The following is a 27573-nucleotide window of genomic DNA, read 5'->3' as shown; positions in this document are numbered from 1 at the left end:
TGTACTCAAGGGTCTTAAGGTCTACTGAGCCACAAATGGTCCAGACACACATTTCTATCATGATTAGTAACAAAGCTCCTACAAATTTCTGTAATGCTCGATTGGGAACTTCATCAGAGAAGTGGCAAGCAGAGCTTCAGCAGAGATGTCAAATAACTCCCACTCTGTCAGACCAGAATATGACACCTCACAACTGCATGCTGCCGCACACAGGAGCAGAAAGCACAGGCCTCTGTCCTTCCTGAGTCTGGAAGAGACTCAAACAGTTCCTCGTCTTTCCTTGGAATCTCTGCTCTACTGTGAGGGCTGGGCCTAGAGGGGCAGTGATCCTAACTCCCAGGAACATAGCATGAAAGTGGAACAACCTCTGCACCTATTAAAAACCCAAACCAGCAGTTGTATTGAAAGCACATCAGGGGGAACAGCAGCCACCGTTTTTACTGGAAGGTGAATGGCAGTGGAGGTGCTTCTCCTTTCCTGCACAGAGCGAGGTGCCCGCAGCTCCCCAGCACCCAGAGCCTGTCTGTCCCCACAGCACACTATAGAGGCGACAGCATCCCGCTGCCAACTCTGTGCTACTCGAGGAGCACGTGCACCTGGTTCCCTTACCTAATCTCTTACTGCGTTTCTTCCAGGTTGCTTTGTTATCACTGAGTGCCAGAGTCCTGAGTTCTGGAGCCACATCCCCAGAACATTACTACTGCACCAAACGCCAGGGCTGAGGCACAGCACGCTCCCACCCAATTCTAACAGAACTCACACAGAAGCAGTGTTTCAGATGTCCCCTCATCTTTTATCCTAGCGGCACGAACCAGCATTGCTTCTGCATCACGCTGGAGGTGTGAGGGCCAAGGAGGCTGTCCCACGGGTAGAAGATGACCTCAGCAGGCAGAACACAAGGAAAGAAGAGGTTCTTATTACTCAGAGCTCTGTCATTTGAGCACAGCAAAAGAACAAAGCATGGCTTAAATCAAGTATCTGCTAAAAGTTTTCATGTTCCAAGCCCACCCTCCTTACAAACAGCATTGTGGAAACAGACAGGAATGCAGAAGGAAGGCAGGGAGAGCCTGCTATGGACCGAGCTTATAAAATATTTAAGCAAAGCATGAGACCACTGACAACATGCACCTTGATTGAACAATAGGCTCCATTAAAACAAAGGGTTTTTTCCCAAACCTTTAGTGTATTAATATCTGCAGGAGAGAAAGGAAAGCAGAAGTTCTAAAAAAACCCCAAAAGCCATATACAGGGGAACACATTCCAAGTTTTAATAGCACAGCTCCTGAAAAGCACACTTGGTAATACTATCCATGCTCTAGTTCAGAAATAGACACGGGTACACTAACAGATTCTCAATCCACACAAAAGCATACCCAAGTGGAACAACCCTGCTGAGAAGAAAGCTCTCACGCTCCTCCAGTTGGAACTTCAGCAGCTGTGGCTCTGCTCTGATGCTGGACAAAACCAAGCCAGGCTGGGCTTTAATAATTGATGAAGCTCCCACCCCAGCTAAGGCAGTCAGTCAGCTGTACAAGAGTATAAACACACAGAGCCTGTACAGCACACCACAAGTGAAATTCACTTGCTTACTAGTGATGGAAAGATGCGATGGAGACTACAGGCTCTAGCTGAGAACTTCTGAAGTCAACACCAGCCTAGACAGGAATTAACTTCTGGGATAAACCCAATATGGGACTACTGTACAATTTATTTTCAGTATGTTATCAATCCTGCAGACATAAAATATTCAAAACTGTTTTATGGAAGTTTCTCTACTCTCCACAACTATCTAAAGACAGAGCTGCATAGCCCTGCTGCTATCACTGGCTTCAGAAATAATTGGATTTTAATTAAACCCAGAAGACGAATGAAAAATTGATGCTACACCAGCACAAGTTTCTGCTTTTTTTTTTTTTTTTTTTTTTTTTCCTTTCTCCTAATAAAGGTGACACATTGCTGCCACTTTTACAACCACGAATAAAACAATTCCATTTCTTTTACTACCATACCATGGGATCCCCTGACTGAAGGCTGGGGCAGCACTTGCACACCAGCACCCCTCTCTGCTGGCTGGTGGCCCAGAGGGGCACACAGGGATGGGACAGGAGGAGCAGCTCCAGGTCACCAAGCCTCAATCCCTGCAGGATTCAGATGATCCAACATCTCATGTAGGGAAAGATTCCTTCAGATTTTATAAACCTTGTGAGTGAATAAGTGAACTAAAAAGAATGTCAGTACCAAAAGGGAAAGTAATGACGACTTGCATTTAAGACACTTTACAGACACACTCACGAACCATCTCCGTACTGTAAGGATTCGTAAGAGCAGGCTGCATTCTGGGACATGTCAATTAAAATTAAGAATGAAATAACTCTGTGCAACGGTGCTGAATGGCATTTTCTTTCAAGAGACCACAAGTTCAAACAGATCTCAGCCCTGCAATCAGATTACTCTTAACTCTTTCATTCCCAACGCAGTGACCAGCTCACCAGAGGCGGACGCGGAGCACTGGGTGCCCAAACCCTGCAGACACAGCGCTGCCAGGAAGGCTGTGCAGCTCTGAGCTACCGTGAGAGCAGGATTCAGTCTGCAACTGCAGATACAGTAAGAACAAGAAAAAGCAGGAAGTGCATGTAACAGTCTGCTCCTACAACCAGTCAAACCAAGAAGTTTGAGGAATTTGTTATCAGCAGTTGCCATACTGAGATTATTTTGCCCAATGAAGAAAGCAGCCTTCGCACCTCCTGCCCAACCGTGCTCACAGTACAGCTCAGCACCAGGCTGCTCCACAACACTCCTGGTGAAACAAGGCTGCACTCGGCTCTGCATCCCTCCGACAGCTGCAGGAAACACACCATCACACACCTGCACAACAGCACTGCCACGTGCATCAAGTGCCCCAAGTTACCTTGCTGCTCAGCACCACACAAAGCAGAGTTAAGGAAGAACAGAGGTACCTTTTCCCACTGTTCACTACCTACAAGTGCAGTCTTTGGTATCCACATCAAATATTTAAGAAACACACATGTATGCGTGGCACATCTCCAATGTCAATTTTAAAAGACATTAAAATAGGCATTTATATTTTAATTCTCAGGACAAAGCGAATTCTCTCTGTCCCTTTAAAAGAAAAGCAGGGATGTCCATGGATAGAACAGAACACTTGGGAGAGTTCTGAGTCTAGGAAGAAGGGATAAGTGCAGGGCGAAGAACCCAACAGTCTTCATAAATATTTCTGTGACTCCACTTGCCAAACCAGTATCCACATGACACAGCTCCGCCAAGTTTCTCTGAAAACAAGAAAATTCAAAGGGCAACAACTCATGAAGCACACCCACACATCTGCAGTGCATCTGCATAGGCACACAGCGCCCCAGCTGCCGTGGATGTGACCCTTCCCTCAGCATCCCACACACGGCAGATGCCCCAGCAGCCCTCTCATGGAAAGCCTCCAGAACCCAGCACCCTGAGCACGGCCGCAGCACAGGGTTTGCCTCACCTCGTGCTTGGAAGCAGCACAGGGAGAAATTAAAAAATCGCATTTTGAGCAGTGGAAACTTTGTGTTAGCATTATTAAACTGAAACTGTAACTCTCAGCGTAGCAAAAAGAAGTAAAATAAAATAAGTGGATCCCACGTAATGGGAGCAGAAGGATGATTTTGACTGGAGACCCAAACCCAAGCAGCAGAAAGGCTCAGGAGGTCAGAACGATGTCACCCCGGATTTAAAGCACCTTGCAGCCAGGTGCTTCAGCTCCGCCAAACAGCCTTACTGCGCTCTTTGCATCTGCTGCCACTGCCATGGAAACAAATAGGAGGCATCTCTTCTAGAGTATTTAGATACTTTAAAACCCAATCCGTTAGAAAGGGTGGAAACGTTTCCAACAATCAAACTGAACAACACTCCCCCCCTCTTTCTCTCTCTGTTTTCATAAAACTGACAAAAAATACTTTTAATAGATTAAAATACAGAAGCTGCGGCTGCCAATGCCAAGGTCTTTCTGTCACTGTTACACAAATAAATCAGCACTTCTTTGCATCTACTGCTGTGGACAAAAGAGAAGAGCATAGTGTCACCTCCTGTTTACTTCTTATTTACTGGATGTTATTCAACGAAGCTCTTTTCTCATTGCCTACATCTAAAATGAGTGATGGCTGCCATTTCTGATGTAATAACAGACATCTCTTCCCTCCAGAAATACTCTGCTAAGAATATTATACCTCAGAAGCACAGCATTATGCCTTCAAATTGCCAAAGGTGCACATTACTGTGCAGCCCTGGCATCGCTGTGCTGGTGGCACCACTGCTGCTGATGGCTGAAAAGCTGAATAGGAAAAAGAAATGGGAAGTGATAAGATCGTGTCATAAAATACAAGACAAATGTGCTGCTGTGACCAAGATTCATTCTAACCTCAGGTAACACAACATCATGTCACGCGTGACAGACAGAGAAAGAATGACCCAGATAAGATGAAATTACTAAGGACAAATATGAAGTGTTCCTCATCAGGCATACATATGTTTACATAAATTTGCTTATATTTACATACACTAATGTGCGCAATTCAGTTGTTGAGAAGTCTGTAAATGCATCACAGTCCAGTTTGGCCAAAGAGCAGAATGAGGAGCCAGGCAGCACAGCCTCCTTGTTAAAACATGACAAACAGGAATTGAGATGGGGATTGCAGCCCCAGGTTCTGATACTGCGCTACTGCTAGGGCACAATCACCTTGCAGAAGTGAATTAATGCCATAACTAGAGGACCTCAGAAGATCCCATATATTTTATTAAATACCTAGCAACTTAGCTGCCAGCTGAGAAAGCAAGGACAAGTTTTCTGCATAACAGACTCGTTGAAATTTCATCCAGAAAGCTCCATGTTTTCAACCCCCACACACCAGCATTACCTGAACTCACTCCCAACATCTGTGCTCACTGCCTCCCTTTTTCCAAAGCAAAACAGAACTCCACTTTCTCTCCTACTTCTATCTACTCTGCTTCTCTGGCTGGATACCATCCCTCCTGTAACAGCAGGCAAACCGAGTGCTTTCAACAATCTCTCTGTGGCTTCATGCACCCATAAACCAAGGCGTGGTTGGAGGTCTAAAAAGCTGAACTTTGGGGAACGTTTCACGTATTGCTATGATGCTGCCCTATGAAGCAGGAAGACTACAAACTTGCTGCTGGGGAGCAGGGCATTCAGCTACTGCCCTAGGAGGTGCTTTCCCCTGCTTACTTCCTTTACCCAAAAGAGAACACCAACAAGGAAGCACCTCATCCATGACATCCAAAGACCTCTATCATGAGTTTCAAGAATCACACAGAATCAGGGAATCACCCAAGCTGGAAGGGACCCATAAGGATCACTGAGCTCAACTCCCAGCTCCTGAAGGACCACCTGAAAATCAGTCTGGGTGCATCGTCCAAATGCCACTTGAACTCTGGCAGCCTGGTGCTGCATCCCCCAGGCAGCCTGCTCCAGGGCCACACCACCTCTGGCGAACAACCCCTTCCTAACACCAACCTGATGCTCCCAGTGCAGCTCCACACTGCTCCCTCGGGTCCCTTCACTGTCACCAGAGAACACGAATGCTCATCAGATGTGAAGACAGTCTCCTCTGGTACTGATAGATGGCTGTACTTAACAAGGTCTAGGAGCAATAAAAGGAAAAAGCAACTAGGCAGTAAAGAATTTCATTTGCAGCATACCAGATAATTTCAAAATATGACCAACACAACAAAAAACAACTGAGGCACAGTAATGCTCAGGCAGCATTTAGGGGATGTAATGAAACGCAGCTTTTGAGTTACAAGCACAGAAATAACCATTCCCTTTTAATTAAAGGCAACTATTAATATTATTAGTTACCCTTAAAAAAAACACCAGAAAGTCTGCCAACAATCCAGCAGTTCAAAGGGACATCTCACAGCCAAATGCTGTGAAAGCAGTGAGAACCAAATTCTACAACCGTAAGCAGTATCAATACGTAATTTACGAGTAAAAGCTACCACTAACAAAGCCACTCTTGACTTCCACAGTATTCAGCATTTAAGTTGAAATCTTTCACAACCCAGAAAAAGATCACCATAAGCACTGCCTCATTAGGGCATCATGACTATGATCTACAAGAGCTGCACTCTTAAACTAACAAAAACCATGTCTAGGATCCATCAGAGACTTGAAATGGCAAAGAAATCACCAAACCAGCCCAACTGGGCAGTGCTGGTGTCCCAGAACATGCTGCCACTATTTCCCAGATGGGCCAATAACCAGTGTGATGCCAGTAACAGAAAGCATCTGCAGGAATAAACACATTCCTCTGAAGTTAAACTACATGAACAATAAATAGGAGGATTATCCTGGTCAACACTGCTTCCGTTAGGAAGAAGCTTTAAGGACAAACACTAACACAAGTTCTCCCACGTACCCACGAACACCAGGACTTGAGGCAGGGCCAGAGCACTGCTCTACAGAATTCACACCCACAGAGAACAGCAGTCCCAGCCTGAAGACCCAGGGTCTGTTCAGCTGGTGTCCAACAGGGGCTCAGGGGGTGCTGATACAAAGCTACTGCCACCTGCATGTTCTGTTTTACAAATAAATCATGTTGCCCATTCAAAACCATTTGTTTTCCATTGTTGTAATGCAGTACCATGTGAAATACAACATATAGTCTTATACACCAGTTTTCACATCAAGCCTACTTTAAACAGCCTGTATTAAACTCCCTAATCAAACAACTCTATCTCATTTAAGCTTGGAAAGCTCCAGCCTTTGCAGCTTTCTGGTACAAACACTGATACACTCTGTTAAATGCACCACAAAACAAAGCAGCTCAGGTCCACACTGCACTATGCCTGGAAGCCAAAAGGACCTTTATTCCCTTAACACCGAGTTCCCTGAGAACTATTAAATCAAAGAGAAATGCAGATGGTTTCAGATGCAAAACTTGCTAAAACAATTTGAAAGAGTTTACAATTCAAACAGCAGAATAATCCCCATCGTCCATGGAATCATTCACATCTCAGGGCTCCACCATCCACAGAGGGACCATACCACATCTCACAGCTCCAGAATGAATGACAAGCCTGCAAGATGAAAAATCTTCTGAATGTTCAGCATGATTCCAATCACTGTTACACTACGTGCATTTAAAGCTACACTGCTTAAATCAAATTGCATTGCTGTAGCCACAGCTCTGCAAGCAAATACGTTCCGTATGGTACAAAAATAAGCCCCCACTTTCTAGTTCCATTTTGGGCTTCCAGGAACATCTCCTTCTCTGAACAATAGGTCGGCTTGGAAGTTTTACTAAAAATAAAAGTTCAGAGCTGTGCCAAGTGATTTAGCTTGCAGAGGCAGAAATTCCCAAGCTCAAACACTCCCCATGTCTACTCAGAAGAATTTTTACTTTATTTTTCTGAATGCCAAAGAGGAGACGGCGATGTGAAGGATAGCTGCGTGGGATCAGCCAAAAGGGAAAACTCAGGCATTTCAATTTCCTCCTGTAAGCAGGTGTGGGCTTGACTCATCAAAGGGACAGAAAACACCATTGGAAGTAATGAATTTTCACATTACTGCAGTGCACAGGGAACGCCGAGTCCATAGCAACACCACCCTCAGTGAGACAGAAGAGATCACGCCTGCCATTTGTAGATACAAAAGATTATGAGCTGTGCCCAGAAAGAAGGACTTCAGCTCCCATGTGCTCGTAAAGCTTCTCCCAGGTACAGTTACATTTGTTCACTGCTCAGGCATGCAGACAAGTGACTAAAAGAACAACAAAGCTGGGCTGCAACCTAATGAAATTCGTGAGGCACAAAGGACACGGTGAAATCAGAGCTATCTGAGTTTCAGTTTTCCTTTAAATAGTAATCTGAAACATTGTCTAATCTCAGGATTTGACTGAGGGACTCCATTCACTCCTAAACCACTCCTCTCACTCTGTATCCCACAGCTGAGGCACGGGGAGGAATCAGCCGCTCCCCACATCCTTAAAAGGCAAAACAAAAACACAAGAAAACCTACGCACACAATTCTACATTCCATTTTTCACTAGAAATAAAACCCTTCAACGTAAACCAAGCACCACCTCCTACTATCTGAACTCTGTTACCACCACAGGCACCGCAGTGCCCACTTCCTTCTCTGTGCTGCAGCCACAACCCGCCGGCCCAGCAGCCCCGTCCCGCTCCATGACACAGGATGCCATCCATGGCAGAGCCAGACCCCCAGAGAAGCTCCTGGCACAAGTCAGAGGCACCCTGCGCAGGCAGCTTCCAACGGTTACCACCACCTTTTTTTCCCCGTTTTATCTACAGCAACAGCCATTCCTACATTACGATGACATTTCGCGTGCACACCTTTCTTTTTTTCTTTAAGCTTTTATTTTTAGCAGCTGCGGTGCAACTGAAGCAAACCTCGTGGTCAGCCCGGCGCAGCCCCTCAGCCTTTGGGACAGGTGGTTTGGGGCAGCCGGGAGGCAGCACCGAGCGCCGTGCTGTTACAGGCTGCACTCACACACACACCAACCCTTGTGTCCAACAGCTCACGTCAGCACTTTCACAAGAAAGCAGTTCTGGTGACGATGCTGTCACACGTCGCACCTCCAAGAACACATCTTCCCCAAGACTTCCACGGCTGACACAGATCCCACCAGGCCAGTCGCCAACGCACCGCTCCATTTTTCATCCTGCCAGCTCCAAGCTTCCACGCTTGCTCACATCAGCATCATCCTCCAGCAGAATGCTCCCAGGACAAGGTGCTGGGGAAGGGCAGCTGACTGGGCTCAGGACATGAATTAGTCATGTTTGCAAAGTATTTTCTGAAGCAGAAATAACAGAACTGAACAATTTTCACCAAAAGTCACCAGGTGACTCCTTTCCCCTTCACAACTTTGTAGCCCCAAGGCGAGCCAGCATTTGAAGTTTCAGGACCAGATCAAAACTGTACGTCATACAGTACTCCAAGCACATTTTAGCAGTTACAGACTCCAAGAAAATTCCAATTTTCATGAACTCTGTACAGATAGACTAAAGAATTCCAGGCGTGCATGGACAAACTTCAGCATCTCCATCCACAGCCAGCAGCAGCAGAGGGAAGAGCCAAGGCAGAGCACAGGACATGCCAGCCCTCCCATTGCAGCCACAAGAACCGGCTCTCCGTCTGCATTTGCTCCACCAGGCTTCCAAGGTGCAATGCTGCTCTGGGGCGCAGAACTGTGGCTGCTCTCAGCTGAAGTCTGGAGGAGAGCTGGAAGTCACACCTGCTCCTTTTTAATTACAATCAACAATTGTCTTAGCTCAAGCTTTAGATGTGAGGAGTCTCTAAAGGCACTGAGTCTTCAGTTGACATGATGGAAATCCCTTCAGCCTCTGTATATATGGATTGCGTAGGATTGCCACTTGCCTTAACCATTTATCCATTCGGCTTAATTTTACTTAATTGTGATCGTTAAAGTTAAAAAATTACTTTCTAAAGGCTCTGTAACTACACAATAAATTTCTCTGACAACACAGTTTAGAACCGCTGCCTTTCATTAAGCAAACCATTCTCTAATATGCTGTTGCAGCATCAACTCGATCAGTTATGCTGCAGAAAGGCCTCAGAATAAATCAAGAACCCATCCTCCACCAGAAAAGATAAAGTAACACTTCTCTGTCTCACCCTCAGCTGTGAAAGCGGCATGAAAATTAAAACCACAGGCATTTTTGTTGTTGTTTTGATGTGGAAGAAGAATTTACAAATTAACTGCAATGCATGACCTGAAGTGAATAACGGTAATCTTGCACCACTCAAGCTTCTCCTCCTATCCACACAGAAAGCACAGAAGATGAGAACACAGCTCTGTGTGCAGAGCAGAAGGCATCAAACACGCCGTTAGCATTCTGTCCTCTGCTTTTTATTCAAAGAAAAGAAAGAAATCCCCCAAAGCTGCCACCCATCCAGGTACACCAAACGAGCAGCTTGTGCCGTGCCACCGCACACCTCAGGGCAGGCCCTACACAGCCCAGGCAGGCAGCAGGAGCAGGTCCTGCACAGCTCAGAGCCCTCCGCCCAAAGGACGCAGGGTGCGGGACGCAAATGGCACACAATGCAGGCGACCAAGCCGGGCCCCCAGCGGGCAGGACAGCCGCCACCATCATATCTAAGGGGAGTGAGCACAGAGGGGCCTGGCTGAAAGGGCTGCTTTCCTCTGAAGAGAAACCCGTATCCCATTTGCATCAAGAAACAATTCAGCATTCTGCTGCCGGGATGGAAAAGCAGTGCGCAGCAAGCTTAAAGCAAGCTGAAGCACCTCCAACAACTCCAGAGCAGCGAACTTAAATCCAGGGACGCACCAGCAGCATGTTTTACATTCCTCTCCCCAAACACGCTATTTTAAATGAAGAAAGGAGAGAAGAAAAAGGATACTTAAAGAAGTCTGTAGCAACTGCCCCCCACTGTCACCTACGCTCAACGGAGCAGCCCAGCACCAGCTGGAGCTGTGGGGTCACCGCAGCGAGCACCCGCACACACAGCAGCCGGCTGGCCTTGCTACCTACCTGCCTGCCCCAGCTTCACTCTGCGGTGCCCAAAGGCACCCCAAGGCAAAGAAGGACATCTGAGATCTCCCACCAAGTTCATTATTACCATAGCAGTTTAAAATAACGTTTATGCAAGAAATAGAAGTTATATTCCCACTATGTTCAGCAACAGAATCAAAGAGCGCCGCGTGGGAAAAGCAAACACATCGCACTGCACAATAGCCAGCCTTTCCTTTTCCAAAATCGCTATTCCTAGCTGCTCTACGTCAAAGAGTTCCCCAGATCTGCTGAGCGGGACGAGAAGGTCAAAGAAAACAACAGTTGGCTTTCTCCAGCGTTTTACCAGCGAGCACAACAGGCAGTGGCAAAACCCCTCCCGAACGCTCGGCTGGAAAAAGCAGCCCGGCGTCCCCCCGGCCCCGCGAGGACGCGACTCGCGCACTGACCCGTTCGAGTTCCGCAGGCATGGATGCGCGGCGCCGGCCGCACCGCCCCCGGCACGGACGCGCCCCGCTCCCCACGACCCCTCGGAGCGCGCAGCCTCCCGCTCCGGCCGCCTCCGCAGCCTCGTTCCCTCGCGAAGCTCGCTCCTCCCGCGACCCGAGCGGCTGCCTCCCTCCGGCCGGAGCCCATCCGGGGCGAAGAGCCCCGCGGAGAAGCGCCGCCGCCGCCCCGAGGGGAGGGAACCCCGCTCACGCGGCTCCGCTCCCGCCGCCCGGGCCCCGGGGGCGGGACCGACGGGCGGCCGGGGCCGGGCCACGCCCGACGGCTGCGAGAGCCCGGCCGGGGGGCGCGGGGCGGGGCCGCCCCCAGCCGAGCCGCGTCCCTCGGGCCCGGGCCGCCGCCGGGGAGCCGCGCTGCCGCGTGCGCGAGACAAAGGGGGAAAGCGAGCGGCGGCCGCGTGCCGGGGAGCGCGGCGCATCTTCCACGAGAGGGACGGCTGGCGACGAGGCACGAGAAAGGAAAGTCCCCGGCTCGTTTACTTTTCGTACCCCGCTCGGAGATTAACGCCATTCCTAATGCAGCAGCGGCACTGGAAGGTCGTCTGCAATAGCGGCTTCCTCCCTTTCGGACCTTGCACAGAAAGTGAGGCTGACGGCTCCAAGCGCGGCTGGCCTCGTTTCTTAAAACCGTTCACCTGCACGCAGACCTGGCCCGCGTTCGTGAAGATGCCGTCTCGCCGAAGTACGCGTTAGCACAACGAGCACCAGCTGTGCCGCACCTTCCTCCCCCGCCCCGGAGCCGCACGCCCTGCCGGCAGCTCCCAGCCCCGTGCTGCTGCTGGGCTGCGAGCACGGAGATGGAAGAGAGCCTTCCTAAGGGTCCAGTCCTAGGCTGGAATCCTTCTTTCCGCCTTCTCTGAGAAACCGCAGAAAGGAGACGTACTGATAAGTACGGAGACGGCGGGCGGTGCGAGAACGGGACGGGCAGGAGGGCACGAAACGACCGCGGGCAGCGCTGAACGCTGCGCGGGGTGCCGCCTTCCAGCTGCAGCCCCCCGAGCCCAGAGTAGGGCTGGTTTTGCTCGATTATACCGGGGCTCCAGCAGCAAACCGAAGCAATAAATAAATCCAAGCCTATAACAGCTGGTGGCTGAAGAAGGGTAATTAGGGACTGAAAGCTACTGGAATCAAATTAGAGACTATCCTGGAAAACAGGGATGGTCGGAGCCAAAAGAACGAAAGGAAGGCGGAGCACAAGGGAGTTTCCTGTAATTCCCAGAACAGGCACCTTAGCAGAAGAGGGCCTTTTCATCCTAGCTTTGCAGTCCCTGAGAATTCTAAAACACACTTCCAGCATCAGTGCAATTAATGCATCAATTAATACAAATCTCACCAGATAAACATGAAAAAATGACATTTAACACAGGTAGGAACGTGTCAGACATTTAATCCTCATTGCAGCTCTCCTATTACAGCCCTGGTCAGAGTTCCAGCTGAACACCGGAGCCAAGGTTGGGCAGGTGAGGGGCAGAAGACAGCAGAGCTGCATTACCCAGCCCTGGGCAGTTTGGTTCAGCGTTACAAAGGCTGACAAAAGCAATAAAGTATTTGCCATCGTGGGCAGAAAATAAGTCCATCTTAAAGACAGAGAACTCAGATGCAACTGGTAGCAGCCCTCACTAAAATACTTAGAAGTCAAAGCAAAGCAGAAGGAATGCATTTTGTCCCGGTGCCCTGTACTTGCACAGCTCTCCCCCTCCTCCTCACCCAGCTATTCTTCAGCTAACTAACAGAGCTCCACTTTTGTTGAGGCCATGCTGGCACAGAAAAGCACCATTCAATTTAGGCATGTACGTGGACATGTGCCAGACCTCCTTACACTGTCAAAGAAAAAACCTTACAAAGTCTATATCCATAGGGCGTTGTGGCAACCACGTGTGAATGCAGAACGATGAAACCAAAAACCTTCCTGGGCAGACTTGCCAATTCTCTCACACTGCAAACCCCCCGGTACATCTGCAAGCCTGCAAGATTAGCACTGCTGAAGTCTGAAGTCCCACCTTCCTGAGTTGAGAACAATAACTTCCTCCCCACTATGCAGTAGATGTTGGGAGGCCATCTGGTTATAAGGTAAACTTTAAAATATTCTCACTCAAAACCGAAGTTTTGTTGTTTTTTTTTTAAGCAAAGAACTTTTTTTTTTTTTTTTTTTTATGAGCTTGCAGTATTTTGGAGCTCAAATACTTCTGAATGCTGGGGCTTGGCAATACTCAAGTAACTAATTATCTAAATAGAGTTATGGATTAGATCCCTGAGGTGATACTCAATTTCCAAATTCTGGCCACAAACACACCATCCATCAGTACCGAACTGCTGACTACATCCCACAGTTCCCCCTTCCCTCCCCACTCCCCTTTTCAACTGAACTTTAATTTCCTAATTTATCACATTTCCTACTGCCCAAAGCAGGCTGAGAACTGTCTTTTCTCTCTCGGAGAAATAAAGCACACAGGTAGGAAGAGCTTTAATCTTCTGTAAGACAGACAGGCACAGTATCTGGGCCAAGTTCTCCTTTTCATTTTCTCCCACTACCCTTAAAAAATTTAAATCAGTAGTGCTGCACTATGGTTTGATCTGCTCTCAGGGGCACTGAAACCAAAACAGTTTACAGCTCTGCCTGGAAACATAACATACGGCCCAGCGATACGTAACACCCATAAACCAACCGAGCCAGAAGTCACAGGATGAATCAGGAATTCCAGGTAACCATAGAGGCAAAAGCACCCACAGCAGCTCTCAGCATCAGACAGCTTCTGTTCACATGGGTACCTTGCACACCAAGGTTGTATTTATTGCTGCTCTAGGGATTCCATGCCACAAATATACAAGGTAAGTGAGAGTACTAAAGAACAGCACACCATGATGTGTCACTGAGCCACACTGCGATTATTTTAATGTGGGCAGATGAAAACAAGAATTTTTACTCCCAACGTGCATTTTGTAATCTCTCACTGTTATTTCCATCATTTTTGTTTGAAAAATTCCACTGATCCCTTCAAAGCATCCATACTTGGTCCCAAATTGTTGCATGACTCTTGTAAGACAGAACCACCGTGGCACTTGTAACATTTAAAAATCCTTTTGCTTTCATATTGCAAGGTTAGAAACAGAGATGAAGCCTTCATCAGGGAGGAGGCAGCATTCAGGGCAAGGAGGCTTCCACACATCAGTGCTAAAGAGAAGGTCTAAAGCATCACAGAGCTGAAGACCAAAATGACAAAGAAGCCACAGCCACACTCTGCAGCGGGCAACGTTAGGTACTTCAGTGAGTTCAAAGCATTGTCACTTGGAAACAAACAGCTTCCATCTTGCTACATCTAATATCAGTCAAGTCCATTTCATCCAAGTTGTCATATGACAGCATGAGAACAAGGGCAGTCTGGCAACAGCATTGCTTGCATTAGAAGTAAAGGACAAAGGAAGCCTCATGTCACCACATATAGGTTGCAGTCGAATGAATGCCCTATGTTTCTGCCTAGCAGCTTCACTTAGATAAGAATCAACTACATCTTACAGGACTAAAAATAGAAAAAATAACTTCCAGTTTTAAGAAAAAAATTAAGATAGCATTACATTTATAAAGGAATGACAACAGCGAGGAAAAAATCAGATTTAAGGTTGGGGCTGTGGCCATAATTCCATATTGTAGTTATTGGAAAGGAAAACAAAGGCACTGCAAAGCATGAAAACCCAGCACTGCTCATCTTTCATTCCTGAGATTTTTTTATTCCTCCCCTCCCTGCCCTCAGATTTTCCAGATGATTTGTGCCACATTTCGAGCTGAACATTACAGTCACTTGCTCAGAAGATCAACGTACAGCATTCTCTCATTCAGAGGGGAAAAAGACTGGTTTCTCATTAATGTACAGGACTGATAGATGCCTATGCAATCAACTCATTTTTATGATCCTTTTCAAAATAATTACTGTCTTCCTCAAACCAAAACCTGAACATGCTTGGGTTCTTCTTTCCTGAAGAGAGAAGCAAGGTCTTCGTGTATGGCATTTAGTTCCAGAGAAGCATTCTTATGCTTGAAATACTTGCATATAGAGAATAAGACTGCAAGAAGAAAAAAGCGCCAATCAAGCTGCTTCAGAAACAAGGAGAGTGGAGCTCTTCTCAGTCTTTTAACTACAGAACTCTAAAAACGTTCCTCCACCAGCAGTGAAAGGCACACGCTGCTTCAGTGCCTAAAGTGAGCTCAGGCAGTAACCTATAGCACTCCCAGTCACCACAACTATGGCTCAAAAAATAACCTCTTCAGCTAGTAATTTGATAGCTTAGAAATGGGAAGCAGCTTTTATATACGCATATACACACACACCTCAAGCATAAACTCTGACATTCACTTGGAGGAAGGCTATCATTACAGCTGGCGCTCAGCCCCGGGCTGCCCATGGCCACCTCTGGCCGTTCTGCTCTCAGTCACTCTGATGACTTCAGTGAGCGACTCCACGGCCACGAAGAAGAAAGCAAAGGAAGCAAAGGAAGCAAGAGCCTCACAGAGCCATGAGCAGCACGTCCTGAAGTAATGAAAGGCTCAGCCTTTACCAGCAACGTTGCAATCCAACTGCCATTCTTTTTCTGAGTAAATTCTCAGGAGTATATAGATACCCACAGCAGCAGAAATGGAATTGAAGAAAACTTTTGGTTTTAAAAGCCTTTGGGTCCAAAACCACCACTTTGCTCACACACTACTCCTATGGTTTGTGCAAAGCACGGCAGCTGCAGCATGGGGATCTGCGAGGGAACGGCGCCCAGGGACCAACAGCCTTCTGTTGCCTGATGGGGATGAGGGCACGTGCACAGATCACAGCCCGTGCTGACAGCAAAGTCTCGTCAAAGAATTGACAGAGGGTACAGAAAGGTTCTGTGAGGATTTGGAATACGCTGCCCGATCTTGCAAGTCTCACACATCGTGCAGAGAATAGGTGCATGCTGCAAGCCGGACTCCTTGTCAATGTGTTTCGCTTATCTGTAGTTCTAGAAGAAAACATTTCTACTGGCAGAGAAATGAAGCTATGGAAAATCATGAAACTGAATTTGTCATTCAAATAAAATAATTTTAAATTAATGGTGGCAATATTCTAAGCCAAAAAAGGTTAACAGATGCAGCAAATTATTTTCACTTTCACACATCTTGGCTAACAAGGTAATACCCTTGCCTTTCAATTGCTTCCAAAACATCATTCAATAAAAAAGTCCCCTATAACAAAGGAAGTTGAGCCTTTCCAAGTCCAGTGAAACCACAAAAATATTTCTGAAGCCATCAGGGAAAATGCAGCCATTGCTTTTTACAATTCAACTGCTCTCCTGCTGACAGACATCAGATGGCACTTTGGAATTCAGCAGAGCATGCACTTCAGAGAAGCGAAGCAGGGAGGTGAGGTACTGCTGATGATGAAGATGAGATACTCTGCAAAAGCATCTTGGTGCTAATAGGTGCATTCCCAGCCTGTCTATGTGAACGTATCAAATGGTATGTAATTATGTTTTGAAAAAACACATCACTTTGTTGGGAAGAGCAAGATAATTCCTTCTTTACCAGACAGGATCCTTCTCAGTCACTCAGTTCCCTTTTTAAATTTTTAAGTGATTCCTTTGAGATGTGCTTTTCAAACTAGATTTGCTGACATCGTTTCAAACATTTCTCAGATAATGCCTCAGATTTTCAGTGGATTCTGTTGCACGCCAACAGATTTGAGTCTCAAATAGCCCTACTAAGCGGGCGTTAGGTGCTCCCTATTCAAATCCCCTCTGGAAGGAACTTCACAGAATGATGTATTTGGTCAAATCTTCTTAGTTGTAATTGAAATTCAGGCTGATGTCCCCATTTGTTTACGTATCCATGTTTATGCTATTTAAGGCCTTACATGAAAACTGAAGAACAACCTAAAGAGAGAAGCTACAGTGAAAAACAGGAAAACCAGCAAGTGCAAATTCTGACAGATTACCACTCGATTCCATCTTCCAGAGGCTCTCAAACGCTGCACACCACGACGTCTGCCACACCAACCCTGTTCTTGTTTAGCTTTGTGCTCTCACATTCTTCCTGCAAAACTGGAAGCAGGTTCTATGATTCCTCTTGGCTAATCCCAGGCAGAAAGGCAAACAGCAGGAGCTCCTCAAGCTCACAGGGTTGTAATAAGCCACGCTGTCACTTTGGAAACTGCATTTGAGGCATCTGCAGTAATTCTCCAGCTGAACTCCTGTAAGATGCATGCTGGCTCAGCAGCACTGCCCTAAGCCACCAGCAGTTCTTTGCCCAGGAATTCCCTGCACCCAGGTCCCGCTACTACTGAGCTATCAGCAGGTGATCCCAACTCTCCTGTAAGCCTGGAGGTGCTCCTTTCGTACAGATGAGACAACGGTCAGAAAAAAGGAGGCAAAAGCTCCAGCCTCCGAGCTCAACTCAACAGTATCGTTCCCAACACAGTGGAAGCCAGAGGTAGGATCACACCTCATGCATGGAGAGCATCACATTCCTCTAAAAACAGCTGAGTAACAGCTTCTGGCTCCTCTTCATGCTGGGATTCATTGGGACTCATTGGGACAGCAGTTACCTCTCAGCCCACACCAAGTTCTCTTGCAGAGCTCCAGACTCATTCTCCCATGGGAATCGTGTTCCCAAGTCCCCACCCCCTGCATCCTTTGAATAGTTGCAGATACACAGAATCTGAAACCTGACCCTGGTCGTTCCTAGCCATTCACTGAGACTACTCTAACTGTGCTGAATTTGCAAACCAAACTAATGGCACAGCTACTGTGTGTGCTCCACACGGAAAAAGAAGATGGGAGCTTAATTACAAAGGTGGGGAGCTGAGAGCAGTGGCACCAGCATGGGGAATGGGAAATAGCACTGCAGTGCCAGGGAGCTGTCATGAACCTACAGCTTTGTTGTCTGTACTCAGCCTTACTTGTAAGGCAAATAGTGCACGCCTTTCTCTGTGTTGTCAGTCCCCTATAATTGCCCAAATGTGTTATATAACAAAGGAAAAAATGCTCTAGAGCCAAGAAGTACCACAAACCAAGCAATTAAATAGAATTTTGCACACTAAGCAGGGATGAAACTGCATTCTGTATGAAGTAGGGAGAGAGAAGAAAGGAAGCTGAGGCTCGGTGCAGCTCACAATCCTTTTTCTTCTTCTCTGCAGATGTTCAAACATATTCAATGCTAATGCACCCATGTTCTTACTGCCAGTATACTGGAAATGCTTTCTAAATTCTAACAGTACACACGCCATGCGAAAGGAGAATCTTAAATGTAATGAAACACAGAAAAGTTACTGTCGGGCCTGAACTCTAGCTCAGAAAAGTTAACGTGAAGGTATTTTCTTAGGAGCACAATTTGACCTAACCTGGTGTGCGTGTGTATGTATGTACACACACAATTCTCATCACGAGCTTCCACCTTTTACGTGAAACTGACTCTCAATTCACAAATCACTGTGGGCAGAAGTCACAGATACCTCTGATTGACATAAGAACTGAAGAACATCAGTGCTTAATTACGGCCACAAAGTACCTCTCTGAGTAGCAATGGGGAAAGTCTTTGAATGCAAACATTTCTGTTCAGCTCCCCAGCTTTGACAGCTTTTCTACAACCCATGAAGCCATGCCAATTTAAACCAACTCAGGAGCTCTGCGTTTAATAAGTTTCTTGTGTCTGATGCTTTGTTAAAAAGACAATATTCTTTATTATTAGAAAGTTATGTTCTGTATGGTTAGCCATCCAGTGATAACATCCCAGCTTCGAGCATTCAGCCTCCAATAGTACATGCCCTACACTCACTTTCGTATCTTCTCCCCCTCCAACTTCAGTTCCAACTGTGAAGAGCAGCAGAAGGCTGACTTGAAAAGAAGCAAAATAGAACCAGGAGGATTAGACCAAATGCCTCACACATGAAGAGTATTAAAATGTACCGAACTTGTAAAAAAAAAATCATCAACAAGAGACAATGCGTAGAAGATGCATGATAGGTGCTACTCACCAGCAACTCAGGGCTTATTGGCCTATGCCTGTATTTTGTGAATTTTTTTAAAAAACATTCTTTCAGTGCAAAGTTTAGGGATACAAATGCAAAGAAATTAAAATGCATCTCTACTGTTTTTTAATGCAATCAAATTTTCACTTCCATAAATGAAGAGAGATGGGCTGCACGTGGCCCCCAGCACTCATGGCTAAGGCAGGAAACACAGCTAAGAACATAATTAAAAAACTAGAAGGATTTTTAGAAGATTTTTATAAACCCGATAAGAGCTCTATGATTAAAAGCTCATGAAGTATTACATTTTCACAATAGAGGAACGGCTTTTAGTAAGTAACTAATGACCTTTTGTCCACGGGGTTCTCAGCCTAGAAAAGCACTTCACTCGACCACTTCAAAATCTGCAGCACTGCACACATGAACCCTCTGCAGTCTTTCCCTAGAAAGCAGAGAGCTGGGGAACACAATTCCAGTTCTGGCTTTGCATCACAGTGCTCTGCTGAGCATCTTCCAAAAGTTAGAGTTAAAACAAATTCACATCACTGGGTACACACAGTAATTCAAACTAGCGTTAAATCCATGCAAGTTAGACAAGACATAGGTGGTATTTAACCACTTGTTCAACAGCAATTAGCAACATGCAGCACTTTGCTCCTGTTCACAGCTGGCTGATTATTGCCCCGTGCAGGAAGGGGAGAGGGGCACAAACCTCTGCAGCCTGAAGGTCTGGCTGGCGCTGACTTCCACAGAGAGCTGTGAAAACATTCTTTGCCCGCTCCTCTCTCTAAAAAGATTCTCATTAATATTAATAGATGCATTTCAGCATCATTTAGCACCTCTTATTGTGAGGACAGTATCTCCCAGAAACCCATCCTCTGGGAAAAAAAATCTCATTAAGAAATAATTCCTGCTATTCCTAATTAATACCTGAACAAACCACCTATGATCCGTTTAGACTGTCCAAGAAATCAGCGTCTCCCATTAAAACAACTTCAAGATGCTTTTCAGAAAAATCCCTCCCACTTTCCTCATTCAATACCAAGTCTACACACAAACCTGTGGCAATGACAGCCCATCCCTGACCTCCATTTGTAGATCCGATATCCTTATGAATGGCCAGAGCTCTGTGCTGTATATGCAAATGTCAACGAGCACACCACGTTCCCATGCTCCATTTGCATATGGAAATTCACGCTGAACACACCGAATTCACTCATCAGTAAATGGAGTGAAAGAAGTCCCTCAACAGGCTGCCCAGGGTGAGGAGCTATTGTTGCAAATAAGCTTAAAGCTGGTATCAATAATAACAATAACAATAATGACAATTAGAATCGATGTTGGAACAGGGCCTCGATTTTTGTCTCCTGAGGACTTCAGAAAAACTATTACACATTTGGCACACTGCCCACATCCTCCTTTCCTTTTCTCAAATTGTCCAATAGAAAAAGATTTTATTTCTTAAGAGAAATCTTTACAGACAGCAAAAAAATACTGAGACTGTTTCAAAGCTCTCACTACAAAACCCGTCACTGAAACCCCTTGGATTCCATTCTGACAACCAAACATGGAAAACTGACGTTCGTTTGGAGAGATCATGAAAGATTATTCAGCATTCTCATAACATGGAGATAACCCCCAATTCTTGCCCAAATTCTACACAGAATAACCAGATTGCATATAATCACTTTGACCACTCCTAAATGGAAAAGCTCCCACTGGAGTAATATTGTAATGTCTTACAACATGAAGCTGAACAGGGTGATAGAGATGAGCATCTCTATTGCGAAGCATCTGATCTGTGCATGAGCAATCCCTACAGCCAGCAGAGCATATTATAGATTTTAATTTGTGTGCTCTTGACAGACTGCAATAAATAAAAAGAAAATTGTAATCACTCTACATTCTGCACAAGCCTGAATGTTTCATCCTTTATTTAATGCTATCTGACAAATGCTAGTATATTTGGGAGGAATTTGACCCTCAGTATGCTTCATGAAGATTCCTACAGATAACCACACATTAAATATTAACTGTGCACATTTAGCTAACCAACTGTTTTATCTCTTTAGAAGCTACTCAAAAGATTTCAACACAACTGATGAAGCCCTCCCACCTGATCCCAGAGCAGGGATGCACAGGTTGGTGTCACTTCCAGGAGGTGCAGTGCCATAAGAGCCACGTAGACCCCAGTGTCACTTCAATTCTTTCATTAAGCTTCCCAGGAATTGGTTAGACCTTTGGCCATAGCTGCAGAGAACTCACGCTTCATCAGTTCTGTGGGCAAGGAATTTCATTCTGAAGCTGTTAATCATGCACTTTGCACAGTCATTCAGGAAAAAAAGAAATGAAGGTGAACTTGTGCCTACGTAATTTTTTTTTTTAATGGGAAAGGACATCTCCCCCCACCCCCACTAATCACAAGGATAATGGCCTCTCCATCTTCTACCCGCTGCTGTCACACTTCTAGCCTAACCATTGCAAACTGCTCCCTTCAAGTGAAGTCCCATACTCAGGCATCTGTATGAACAGAGGAGGGCAGCTATTAATAGGAACATTATGCTAATGTACATGATCTAAATGCTGGCCTGAACGCAGTTCAGCGCAGGTACAATTGTAGAGCTGCCTGGCACTATTGAGAAGCAACCTTTAGAATCCCCATAGCCTGGAGTCTCTCTGAACTGAACAGTGTTTTCTCCAGAAAGAGACCTTCACAAATGGTACTGCTGCTTCTGCATGACTTACCTTGCACGTCAGAGTAATTTGCTTAGTTTAAGTAATGTAAAGATGGAAGTAGTTTATTGCTGCAGTTAGAGAACAAGTCAGACAAAACAGTATCTGGAAATCTAAAACTATCACAAAACTTAAGTTTGCATCATTAAAAAACATCCATCATTCCAATAAACACAAAACAAATTATGATGTGCTCCTTACACAACAATAAGACTTCACAGGAGGGAAATTCCTGCTTTTCATGCTGTTCTCCCTATTCAGAGCCCAACTGTTTCTAATGGAAATTTTGCTATTGAGATTATGATTCAGCTGTGTTTTCCAGTCACCACACCATCACCATCCTTACAGCAAGGGCACGAATTTAAAGGAAACTGAAGATCTCCCTTTGGGACGCACATATTTTACCATTATCCCACAAGCTAAGAGGAAGCAGGAGCACCATCCAAGCCAAGGCTTTGAAACCCAAGCTACCAAACTAAGCAATGAAACACATCAGCTCCGGGATACCAGAAGACAACTTATGGGACGAGATGCCAATGACAAACAGGATGCCCCCGACTTTCTGGAATGGAAAATTCTTCAACAGGTGAACGGAAGCAACAGGTAAAATGAGCAGGCTGTTACCTGCAGGACAAGCTGCTGCCAGGCGGTTGCCAGTGGCTGACCATTGCCAATGTTGCAAATGCTCATGCGGTCTGCGGGCTGATTGGCACGCTCGAGTTGCAAGGAGACATTGCGCCGCTCTTCCTCGAGTGCACGGGTAAGCCGCTCAAAACGAGCTTCTTGCTCCTTAACAGATGCTAAAATGCTGGCAGCAGACCTGATATCATAGTCATCCATGATTGCTTTCAAATGCTCCTGCCTGTTAACTGACACGGGCAAATGGAGAGGGTTAGGCAAAGGGGTGGGGAGGAGACAGGTCAGGGGTTAAGAATAAAAATGCACATTGTTAGTCACTGTACCAAAATAGCATTCACACTAAGCAGCAAATTCTACTACTCTTTGAAAAGACTTCCCTTTTCACTGATCTGATTTTCAATCTGAAGTAATTAATCCAGTGCTTCTCTATGAAAAAATATATGCACACCTTGGATAGACTTGATATTTAATTCCTTTGATCTTTTTGCTAAAACTGCTCGGCAGGAATATACATCCCTCTTGCAGAACTAATCTCACTATGCAAATACTAACAGACTTGGAAAGAATTATATAAAAGACAACTGGAGGGGTGAGGAATGCCACCTTTCTCTCTACAGACACCTGGCATGTTTGACTTGAACAGCAAACGAGAAGTCTAACATTTCTGAAGCTAAACTACATAGTACAAAAAACAATTGCATTCATTTTTCCAAGTGAATGGAATCCCCCCAAATTTAGCAGACAGCAGCTGAAAATAGTTTTCCATTTTAAATTACAGGAGTATGCCGTAACATGAAAGATATTTTTAAATACAAACAGTGCAATTGCAGTTGAAATGCGCTTGATGATTTCAGCATGGGAGCCAATGATGCAGTCCTTCATGCAGCTGTTCACTAATAATGTAAATGAAAAAGCCCAAATCAAACATCTTCAATGGAAAACACACAGGATTGCTTGTCTTTCAGTGCAGGAAAAAGAATTCAGAGAACTAGATGTGTGATGTATGTCCTGCCTTCTGTCTTCACGAGAGTTATGAAGAATTTAATTTAGAACCATTTCCACCTTATGGTACACGGAGCAAAACTCCCCTTCAATTCACAGACCTATCATTCCAGCATCAGTTAAGATGTTTTCATAACTGCATAAATCCAGCAACAGAACATAAGCATTAAGTGGCGGCTTCAATGGAATCCTTTTCACTAAAGCTAAACTACTAACTGGTTTACTACTGCATGCTAGTAAAATACCTACAGCTTTTTGGAGCAGAGCACACAGAGGTACAATTTTCTTCAGGTCCTGTAATCCAAGTGAATTTTATACTAATTTTATGCCAAGAATTACACTATCTAGAAAGGATCCCTTCACGTGCATCAAAAAGGAATGCTTCCTCTCACCAGAGAGATTCTTTGTTTCTCCCATCTATCAACAGTTAACAGGAGCACTGGTGATACCAAAGCTTGGCTTCCAGAAGCTGAGCATTTCATCACTGAATTGGTGCTTTTTTCACATCCAATACATTTATCAGGTCTTTTTCCTGTGTTGAATCCATAGCAGCTAATAATAACGTTCTGCAGTATTCCCAAAAGAGAGCTATTAGTGAGTATAGCTACTCACTATATATGTGATAACTGCACATTATCATGTAAGTTTGCTGGAAACTTATAAATAACCTTGAGGTTTCTCTTCTCCTGAAGTCATCCAGAAGGCCCACAAGACACTGAAGCAGAAGTAATTGACTAAAAATCCACAGCAGATACTTAGATTTCATAGGAAGCAACCTGTCAATAGCTCTGTAGTTCAATGTTAGCTCCTAAAAAGTTGTTTTTGAAAGGAATCCAAGTGTTGGAAAGTGTAAGGACTACTATGTATTAATTTTACAATGTTTGCCATCATGATTTCAGTTTCTCATGCTTTCAGCTCAGTAAGCAAAAGTGTAATATAATAGACTGTTCTTACTTATGCATTGGATTTAAATCCTGTTGATAACCTGAAGGAAAACCAAAAACCAAAGGGTTTCCAGATGCCACACACTGGTCAAACATTGACCATGCTGTCAACCATCCAACAGAACAGTGAACTTGCAGGAAGTCCATGCAAGGCAGGACAGTACTGCAGGACTCACCTGCTACAGCTCAGCAAGATTTAGCCCCAGCACAGCTTACACATAAATACAGCCATGCTTCCTGGACCTAAGCTGTCTGATGTGCAGCCAACTTGCAAATATCAACTTCTGTGCTTCCCTGCTTTGCACAAATGGAGCCAGCTTTGCCTCCCAGCAGTGCAGACATGCTCACAGATTCCTCAGGAGTTTTATCCTGGATATTCATTCTGGATATTGAGATGAAACTCAGAAATCCAATGTGGGATGAAACTTTTCTGTCCTAAGTTAAACAACGGGCTTATGTGTCATGCTGGTAAACCCACATACAGAAGGAAGCAGAATCAAACTATAGGAGTCCTAAGCATTCCTCCAGGTTTTTCATCAGGAAAAGGTCAGAACTGAGCTCTAGTGGAAAGTAATCACTGTGGAGCTCATCAAATATGCTGTAACAATTTACCACATTTCTTCATGGAGACAAGAGTTCCATCTTAAAAATAAAAAAGCACTAAAAATTATTCAGCCTCAGATTAAGCTTCATTTCAAGGATTTAAAAGACTCTCTACTTAAAGAATACCTGAGCCTCACCTGAGAACATATAACTGCAAGTTTCCTTTGTAGGACCTTCAGATTACACAGTGAGTTTGTTGTCTGCAGCTAAAACCACTTTTTCCTCATATGTGACCATGATATGAGATAGCTGTTCTCTTTTGGAAGCCCTGTGAGCTGGATAGGTCTATGGACTGAATCCAAAACATGAACCATTAGGACTGTGAGAAGAATACAAGATGTCAACTACAGTAACTAAATTCACAAAACACACTCCCTTTAAAATACATATTGAAAGTTTCTGTTCTGAGGAAAGGCATTAGCAAGAGCAGTATGTGAAACTGAAGCATCTCCTCTACTACGGATTCTGAAGCAGTAACAGCTTGAATGACTGAAGCTAATTCTGATGGCTTAGCTAACGTATAACTTTCAAGTCACATTGAGAGAACGTGACAGAGACCCCATTCTGAAAATTCCTAATGAGCTGTAAGAACTTGATGCCACACGTGAGAGATCCTAGAAACTTGGGTTCTCTAAACAGTACAAATCTCTTGAGAGCTATAGAGATCTCCATGCAGAAAATGAAACATTAACCTCCTTCCAACAGTAAATGTGGTGCTTCTTTTCTCTGCACAAAGAAAGACATAAGGCTGAAAATAAACATATATTTTCAGACGTACAATTAGTGACCATAAAATTCCTAATTGCTATGCAGAAACAGCAGCAGGACCAGTAACTGCCTTTTAAGAACAATTGGACAAAGACTGGCTTCTACATTTCAAATGATTTATTAGCAGATAAATACTTGTTTGCTGTTGATTGCACTCCCAGTTATTTACTCAGGGTTTCAACAATTTACATTATCAGCAGTCTAGACTACAGACTAGAGGAGGAAAACAGAAGTACTGACTCATGAGTTACTCAGGCCGCCACTAGCAATTTGCTGCAATTTGTGACTAAATTAAAGTGCACCGAAAAGCCTATGACTAAATGAAAATATTAGACCTATAGCAGCCAGGTAAAGTATATTCCTTAGGCTGCACTTCTAAAAACAGCAAACACTTTCCTGTGAGGTGTCAAAGGCTACGCTGACAGCAGCAAATCCTCTCCCACCCGCCTATGTGACTCTAAATACATTATTGTGCTGTGTTAGAGTTGAAGCCAAGTAAGAGGACCTATTTTTTTTTTTTTTTGACTGTTCATGTGAAGAACTAACGCATCAAATGACCACCTATAGGTCAATACAGCTTAAGTGTTCAAAAGGGATGAAAATCATCCCTGTGTAAAGACGCAAAAGATGGGGAGCCTGTACACTGCTAATGCCCCAGCTCACACTCGAGTTTGAAGGATCTTGGGCTTCTGGCACGCCCTGGGTCACTTGGTCCTCTGCACACTAATTTTGGTAATACAGAATGTAGCTGATGATCAATAACTGTCAAAGAGCCCTTGAAATAGAGGTATCAGTTTCTCTGATATTTGTGCTTCTAAACTGAACAGTCCTTGAGAACCTCAAATCCCAGAATTGGGATGCTCAGAATGCTCTGCCTTTCTAAAGCAACTGCATACTATAGTGAGCTGTAGAAGAGAGCAGCCTACCAGAGCATTGCAGAACCTTCTCCTGGGGAAAGGGAAGTGCCTCTCAAGGCACACAGGAAATGTCTCAGCTCCAATAGTCCAAATACTGAGCATTGCTATTGCACAGGACAGCCCAGTCTAAGTCCGCTAGGTCCTGCTAGCAAGAAATGGTACTATGATGAGCAACAAGAAGCCTGTATGTACAGCAAATTGACAGCTGTAGTAGCAAACATGAAAGCATGCATGGAAACAGTTGCTATGTGCTTCTACACGAAGGAAAAACATCAGCTTAAAAGCAAAAGTGGGACTAAAATAATTTGTGAAACTGAAGCATAGCGCATGCTAATTATGTTTTCACCCTGAAGTGCTGCAAGAGATGAGCAGCACAAAATGACTGTTATCACCCATGCTGTATCACAAAGCATGCAGAAAAAACCAAGCAAGATACACACCTAGTGAATTACTGGGGTCTGAATGTCAGAGATGTTGTGACATCACTCGCTAAGACTAGGAAAGTAGTGACAAAGTAGGACAGCAGCCTCAAGCAGAACCAGCTAGAAGAGAGGAAAGAAGAAAGAGTTGGTTAATAAGGTATTACAGCCTCTTCTGCATACAGTCACTTCCCAGGTTCTCCTTAGCATGTTGTATAAATTATTTATAATGCTAACATGGAAGAAAAAGAAACAACATTCAAAGGAGGCAATCTTGAGACTGCTGTAGACTACAAAATAATATCAAAAAAGGTTTGTGATCTGTTATCAGCAGTCAATACCTGCAATTCCTGAGAGTCTGCTGAACTGGGGCAGACTAAACTGGAGCACTGAGTTTGAACATTACAGAACTGGATGTTGTAGCCAAACATTTTACAACATAGAAATCTAACTTGACACCCTTTAATTAACAGCAATTATCTAGGCACACAACTTGGGCCTCGTTTTTGACGTATGAGCCCCCAAACAGCGCA

General features: G+C 44.9%; 2 protein-coding genes across 17 annotated transcripts in view; one reads left to right on the top strand and one right to left on the bottom strand.

Moving 5' to 3' along the window:
* RANBP1 (RAN binding protein 1) overlaps positions 1 to 27573 on the top strand; it is a 251354-nt gene that overhangs the window by 101271 nt on the left and 122510 nt on the right. The window lies entirely within an intron of this gene.
* ARVCF (ARVCF delta catenin family member) overlaps positions 1 to 27573 on the bottom strand; it is a 215063-nt gene that overhangs the window by 116685 nt on the left and 70805 nt on the right. For 5 of the 16 annotated variants that reach the window (XM_052690950.1, XM_052690943.1, XM_052690939.1 and 2 more), the window contains one exon: positions 22373 to 22617. The exons of 7 other annotated variants lie outside the window; for them this stretch is intronic. In XM_052690950.1, coding sequence (XP_052546910.1) covers positions 22373 to 22588 — 216 coding nt within the window. In that variant the 5' untranslated portion in view covers positions 22589 to 22617. Of the gene's footprint in view, positions 1 to 10973; positions 11209 to 22372; positions 22618 to 27061; positions 27164 to 27573 lie in introns of those variants that run through there. 4 more of the 16 variants (XM_052690941.1, XM_052690951.1, XM_052690944.1 and 1 more) reach the window with 4 other exon arrangements.

The sequence above is a fragment of the Tympanuchus pallidicinctus genome, unplaced genomic scaffold (assembly GCF_026119805.1).
Source record: "Tympanuchus pallidicinctus isolate F22 unplaced genomic scaffold, pur_lepc_1.0 scaffold28, whole genome shotgun sequence".
NCBI lineage: Eukaryota > Metazoa > Chordata > Aves > Galliformes > Phasianidae > Tympanuchus > Tympanuchus pallidicinctus.
Note: the sequence above shows the minus strand (reverse complement) of the source record. Positions and strands in the feature narration are given on the sequence as shown.